The sequence below is a fragment of the Montipora foliosa genome, chromosome 1, assembly GCF_036669935.1.
Source record: "Montipora foliosa isolate CH-2021 chromosome 1, ASM3666993v2, whole genome shotgun sequence".
NCBI lineage: Eukaryota > Metazoa > Cnidaria > Anthozoa > Scleractinia > Acroporidae > Montipora > Montipora foliosa.
The window spans coordinates 66,020,069-66,027,568 of NC_090869.1; the positions used below are offsets into that span (position 1 = coordinate 66,020,069).

Here is a 7,500-nt window from a genome sequence, read left to right on the forward strand (position 1 = left end):
TAGCCTCACCCCCCATTCACTCATAAACTGCCCCAATATTTATGAGTAAAATTCTCTGGGGTTAAACAGAGTAAAATCTGTCACTTCTCACACTTAGGAGTCAATGGGTTAATCACGTGCAAGTATCATTTTGAAGTCTGGAACATCAAAGGACTTCTAAAAAAGGCACTTGACAAAGTTAACAATTTTCTCATTGTTGCTCAAATACTCCATAACTGTCTCTTTCTATGAAATGGTCTTTTCCATTTTAATAGCTTGGATATATGTGCATCAAAAATAAAATGAAAAAAAAAAGACCAAAGAAACAATTAAGTTTCTTTCACTCTAAAAAATTATATTGTGGAAAGCTTTATATACAATGAACTTATACATAACATTCGAACTTCGATTATCCGGACTCATTGGGACAGCAAGTAAATAGTCCAGATAATCGAAAATATGATAATTAACCAGATCCAAGCAGAATGCATTCAATTTAAAACAGCCCAATTGAATACACTGTATTGTATAAATTATCCTACAAAAAAGTATTTTAGTTCCCACTAAACAACTGCATGCGAAATTTCTGAATTCAAGTTCTGGTACATGCAAAAAATATTAAATTCACTTTGCTTTAAAGAAGAGTAGAATGCACTTCTGCTTCATTTGGCGATTTTAAAGGATGTTTTTACTGGTAGAAAAATCATTCTTGCACATCTTAATTGATATTCATGAAAAAAATTGGGACCAGAAAAAAAGAGGCCAAATAATGGCGGTCTGGATAATTGAGGTTTGACTGTCAGTACTATTATCCTCTCAGCCGTATGTGGGTGGAACTAGATGATGAACATTGCATGCGTGCATGGCTTGTCTCCTTTCCTGATCATTTACATTTTGTAACACACATCACACAGTATATGGTAGCTTATAATGTCCTCTTGGCATATTGTTTGATAAAGTCTTTCACATAACTTTTTGCTCTGATCTCTTCTGCTTGGGATATATGATTTGAGTTCTGGAAAGCAAACAAAGGCAACCCACCCAGCAGAAAAACAGCTAATGCTTGGACAACGGTGCTAGCTGCATTATACTCTGTCAATGACATGACAAATAAAAATAACACCACAAGATAGCTTCCAAGAGCTATCACCTTCAACAGTTTTGCCAGGAAGATTCGTTTGAAGGGCATAAGCTGATGAGATGAAGCAAGGAATATATCCAGAGGAATGCTAGGAACACCATACTCATCAACAGACACAAGGAAATTTGATCTTGAAAGAGAAGACATTGACGTTGTTCGCCTGTCCCCAGCGATAGGGCCCCGGAAGGTATCTCGAATGTTTGCTTCTGTTTTTGTGATATTATCATAGTTTTCGCACTCCTCAAAAACAGTGGTCTTCAGTTTTGTAAACTGTGCATAATATTTGTTTACACCCCTTATGCTGTATATAACAACCCATACACCAAGAACAATATAAGGAAGGTAGACATCTATGTAAAATAGAAGGCCCATGATGGTAAAACCTGTTACACGTCCCAGAAACATAATATTTAAGGTAAAGGCGACTGCCAACATGAAATATGATGCTTCTACGCAAATGCAAAAAATTATAAACATAACGTACAAAATGGGAAAGGATGTTATCTTGATAAAAGAAGGGATGCTGTCACAGCACGGTGACTGGACCTCAATCCGAAACAGCATTTTCCAAATACGGAGGGCCACATAACTAACTGGAAAAATGTATAGAAGAATAGCTGTTGTGATGAGTACAGCCCAAAGAGGAAAGAATAGGAGTAGTAAGACTCCTGTACAAATCTTTGAACATAGTTCATAGCCACTGCCATTCTCGGATGTGTCCGCATTCGAGCCAAAATCAGCATCCTCTTCAAAAACATCCAGTCCACACAACTTTTGTAATGGGTAGGTTACAATTAAGAAGAGAAACTTCCAAAATTTGACCTTAAGAAGGCAGTTTAGATGAAAAACCATGTTTTCATACATGAGCTGGAATCCTCGTTGGTCTGAAGAGGCCACTAGCCCTTCCGGTTTCATGAACCCAAGAAATGTGCGTTCATCTTTTCTCCCTGAAAGCCGTCTAGCAAAGTCAGGTAAGGTTCTAGGGATTGCAATTGCAATGCAGATGAGTGCAATGCAAAAGCAATATGCCAAACCCAATGCAACCTGCCCACCCTTCTCAATTATGGTGATAAATACATCTCCAACAGCGTGCAACTTTTCTTTATATATTTCCGCTTCTTCTTTTTTCATGTGTACATATATAAATCCTTGCAGAAGAGGAAGAAAACTTAACAATATAACAAAAAGGCAGCGGCATAATCTTGACAGAAAAACGGACTCTGTTTGTTCCCGCAGAATATCCACTATTCCTCCATCCAATGCAAACAACACCTGACGTGAATTTAATGCCATCATGTCTAGCACTGACGCCCCTGAATCTGACATTTCGGATTCTGTTCTGGAAAAAACTGCCCTTGATCTTAACTTGGGCCCTCGTTTCAACCCTTTGGGTAAGTACTTAAATAGCAGAGGTGCAAAAAGTCCAAACACGATTGACGATGCCCTCAACAGCAATATGGCTGTCTCAACCAATGGATTATCCTCAATTGCCTCGTCACAAATGAATGAGGAATTGCTTTTCCGTTCACAACATTCATACCCCCCACCTTTCAGTTTATCCCAATCCTTGAAATTTTCTCTCCGCGTGCAGACACTTCCCACAAGTCCAGTCAAGTTATCCACGATAGTTTCAGCGATCAAGTTCAACAAACAATTACCGGGCAAGTTTGCAAAACATTCTGCAGGCGTTGAAGTTATATTTAGATCCACACTGAAGGTTTCTCTTGTCAAAGTTGTCAGCGAAAGAATATCAAAATCGTAAGGCAAAGTTGCCAGAAATCTTCCTCGTTGGTTTCGCAACCAAGCCCACTTCTGAGGTTCAGAGTAATTTCCTCCTACACCCGTTTTGTTTCCAACAGTAACGAACATGAAGATAGCAATGGCATTAACCATTAAACTTTGGAACTTCGCAGCTTCACTAGCGTTCACTGCAAGTGAACAGTTCAACGTCAGGCAGCTTCCGGCTTCCGAATCCCATGATAAAGAAGAAGAAAGTGGTTTATCGCTTCTCGTTTCCTTCACAAAAAGGCCGCTTATTGAAGAGGCCAGGACACTTCCCACAAGGAAAGAAGAACATACTGAAATAACGACTAAAGAGGCCTCAATTTTGGCCATATCAAAAGTACGTGACGAAAACAGTTGTGCTTTGCACGAGACACGTTGCTAATGTGTACAAAGTCATACATACTCCCACACCCACCCCCACCCCTCCCGTACCCTACTCCCTTGAAAATAAGGACACCAAATGAAACGCGTGACCAGCAATATCCCGCACCATCTGAAATCCTGTTCGGAGCATAGGGAGCCCACACAAACAGTGTGTCTGTTTGTATGTTCGAGATATAAAGAAATGTATGGAAAATATTGAAGAGTCCTAATATAGTAAACTTACATCGAGAAATGACTATGTTAAAGCTCAAAATAACCTCAGTTGTTGTGTATTGTCATTTGTGCGGCTGAAAATTGTGAATTTGAGCGATTTGGTGGGTTTTCCCTTGACTGTTACTACACGTCCTTAGAAGGAGACAAGGGTGGAAAGCTCATTTTCGACCGCTCCAGCGTCAAGCCGATTTTCACCCAGAAATTAGAATCGCCCGTCTTTCAAATCGAACACCAGATAAACTGAAAGGTTGACGCTTCTTCTCGTGCCATTCAATCGAAGATCCATTCAAAATCCAAGCGCTAACCGCCAAATAATTTTCGAGAAATGCAGCTTTCGAAGCGACCAGCATCCGCGGCCGGGATTTCGTGTGCCAAGGTTGCTTTGCTCCACACTGATTGGATGCATTGTTTAGCAACATCCAATCAGTGTGGAGCAAACAGCGTGACGGTTGCTCCTTGGCACACGAAATCCCGGCCGCGGATGCTGGTCGCTTCGAAAGCTGCATTTCTCGAAAATTATTTGGCGGTTAGCGCTTGGATTTTGAATGGATCTTCGATTGAATGGCACGAGAAGAAGCGTCAACCTTTCAGTTTATCTGGTGTTCGATTTGAAAGACGGGCGATTCTAATTTCTGGGTGAAAATCGGCTTGACGCTGGAGCGGTCGAAAATGAGCTTTCCACCCTTGTCTCCTTCTAAGGACGTGTAGTAACAGTCAAGGGAAAACCCACCAAATCGCTCAAATTCACAATTTTCAGCCGCACAAATGACAATACACAACAACTGAGGTTATTTTGAGCTTTAACATAGTCATTTCTCGATGTAAGTTTACTATATTAGGACTCTTCAATATTTTCCATACATTTCTTTATATCTCGAACATACAAACAGACACACTGTTTGTGTGGGCTCCCTATGGTTCGGAGCTTACGAGATTTGATCGGAATCTTGAAGATTTTTCCGAAAGTTGATACGAAAAACGCACAATAACTGAACAATAATTCATCAAACGCTTGAAATAGTTTTCACTTTTCAAACAATGTTTATTTTACATTGAAAGGAAAGTTCATAGCGAACTATTTGCGATATATCAAGGAAATATCAACGGGAATTCATAATCTCGATGGCAAAGATCAAAACTGGCACGCAGATTTGAATACTCAATTCAAATTTCAAAACTACTTGTCAAGCGTGACTTGGCACCAAGTAGTTACCCGTGACTTAGCTTGACTGCAAGAAACGACGACGGCTACGGCAACGTTCTGCGCGTATTCGCTCTGACCAGGGCGGAAAGAGACCGGGCGGTGAAACGAGCGGGTCCGAGCAAAAAGGTGTGATGCAGTAGACTGGGGTCTACTAAAAAGCCTTTTCAAAATGGCGGCAAGTGTTGAGATCGGCGACTCACTCGAAGATATTGGAAGAATTGTTTTTACAGGACATCACAGACGACTTTTTTTATTTGAACGAGAAAAAAATTCTTCAGATGTTCCAGACACATAGCTGATGTTAATGTAACAAACATTTTCCCTCTGTTTTTGATTGGTTCTTTAGGTAAATCCAAGTGTTTTGATTGGTAAATCCAAGTGTTTGCTTTCTTGTTCACCTTGCCATACAAGCCATTTCCATGGAAAAGGTTATAAGTCATGGTTTTTTTTACATTTTGTTTATATTCTGGTGAGTATTTTCACGAATCATGCTGTGTGTTGAAGGACCCAAAAGGCAAATCAAAATACAAGTAACAACTTGGAAATATTAAGCTCTTACTAACCGAGCTGGAGGGCCATACTGGGGAATATTGGTTGAACATTGTGAAACTAAAGATGGAGCGCAGCGAGGTCCAAACAAAAATGACCAAGGCGCAATATTCCTCAGTATGGCTTTGGCAAGCTTAGTTAGAAAGTAGTTTATCATATGGTACTTGGGCCATGGTTGTTTCTTGAATTTGTGGCTTTTCAAAAACAAAAATTACACAGCTTATGACCGCTTCCAAATAAATGGTCGGCATAGCAAAATCCTAACCAAGAAAGAACCAAAATATCACAATGCTTGCATTTACCTCAAAACTACCTTACCGCAGGAGGAAAAGCTGGCAGGGCAAGCAACCCCCCACCCTTAGCTCAAGGTCTAGATCCACCACTGATTACCACAATATTTTCTGTAGTTGAATGATAATTCAGCTAATTATGTGCCTTACTGTGAGTACAATAGTTGTGCAACTGTTAATCATGTCTTTAGAAATCAGTCATGTTCAGAGATATTATTGGCACAGGATTTGGGGAAAGTGTTTTTATTGTCATTATTGAGAGCTTACTGAACACAGGCTGACCAGGGTGCACCTCAGGCTAAATGACATACCATCGTAGCTTACTAGTTAGTATGAAGAGTTGTACAGTGTCAAGAGAATTTGGTAAGCCTATTTATGGTTAGCTCTCACAAGCAGAAATGGTAACATACTACTTTCAAAACAAAATAGAAAATAGAGCTAAATATTGTTACCTATTACCATGAATTATCTGAAAATAAAAGTCCTGCCTTCCACATTATGTACACAGTGTGACATTGCAAATCTTCTAATTTGCATAATCTAAAAAAAAATTAAGCTGGAAATATGAGACAAGATATTACAAGGTCGTAAATTCTATTGCCCTCATTTTTTGAATGACCTTTACAAAAGAGTGATAAATGTATTTTTTTTGGATTATAGGCTCCATAACCCAATCAATAAGACTGGAATTTTGCAGAGTGGTTAAGCATTTGAATCACAAACCCTGTGAGGGGAGTCTGAATGTATGGCAAAAACCTCTACTTTGTGTACGAAATACAGATGACATAAAATAATGGAAACAGGCGACAAGAAACAATATCGCACCAAAATATAATGTCTTGCAAACAGTGGTTAAACAATAATTATTTTACCATTTGTGTCTGGTCCCCCAAGAAGGAGCCATATTGAATTAAAGATGAACTGTCTAAGTTAAATTAAGTTTGGTTATTTAATAGTAATACATCAAGCAGCCGTTAACCTAGCAACCTTTGTAGCTTTCTTAATTGGTGTTGATAGAAGAATCCTCTTTACAAGAAGGGTTTCTCTCCACTAACTAAAACATATTCACTAATTAGCTGGTAGTTTGAGGGCAATTTTGTGTGTGTGAATGGTGAGTTGAGGAAAAATCATAGACAAAAGTTGGGGTTAGTCTGTAGAATGAGGGGGAGAAATTTACAAAGCAAACTCTCAACCCCAAAATAAGATTAACAAATGAAACAAACTCTGCGTGAAATTAAAAACTTGAATCACACAAACAGCCAGATAGTACATGTATGAAAAACTCAATCACGTAGGAGGGATTAACAAATATTTGACCATGAAAATTATTCAGCAGAAGTGGCCGGCTTGGCGGTGATGTCTCCAAAAAGGCTCGTGGTGTATGAGGCCACCTAAGCAGAAACAGCCACAAGTCAAAAAGAGACCTTGCCGAGTGCTGGAATGTGACACTGACACCTTGAAAACAATATGAAACAGAGATTTACTGTATTGATTTGTACTAATTGGTTGAGTAAAAGGGCTAGATCAGCCACACATAAGCCCTCAGACCCCCCAAAATAGATGCCTGTGATCCTTGAGTGTGAAATAGTTATGCTCTATTTTTTAAGTTCTCTGTGCGGTGTTGCTAGTCAAGCCTTAAACCATAAATACAGTCATTGTTATTTTTTAAGGGATGTTCCAGGGCTTATGCTTGTAATTATTTTATTTATGTTTCACACAGTGGAACAAAAATTTGATCATATTGATCAGCCACAGGTTAGCTTATTTGTTTGTGTCCAAACTGCACAAAGGCAAAGAAAACAATATGGGGTTTGGGAGAGGATGGGGTCAGTCTTAAAACGTAGCAGTAGTGATAGGCTACAAATTGATTTTCCTCACGGGAGGATAATATTATTCTACAAGGAACTGTAATCATTGCTTTGTCCTCAGTTGTTACAAAATATGAAGGAGTTGCC

General features: G+C 39.2%; 1 protein-coding gene across 1 annotated transcript in view; it reads right to left on the reverse strand.

Annotated features, from left to right (window-relative positions):
* LOC138005436 (uncharacterized) overlaps window positions 1-3,873 on the reverse strand; it is a 4,822-nt gene extending 949 nt beyond the window's left edge. The window contains exon 1 of the mRNA XM_068851666.1: window positions 1-3,873. This exon is cut by the window's left edge and continues 949 nt beyond it. Coding sequence (XP_068707767.1) covers window positions 905-3,235 — 2,331 coding nt within the window. The 5' untranslated portion in view covers window positions 3,236-3,873 and the 3' untranslated portion in view covers window positions 1-904.
* Between the last annotated feature and the right edge of the window lie 3,627 nt (window positions 3,874-7,500).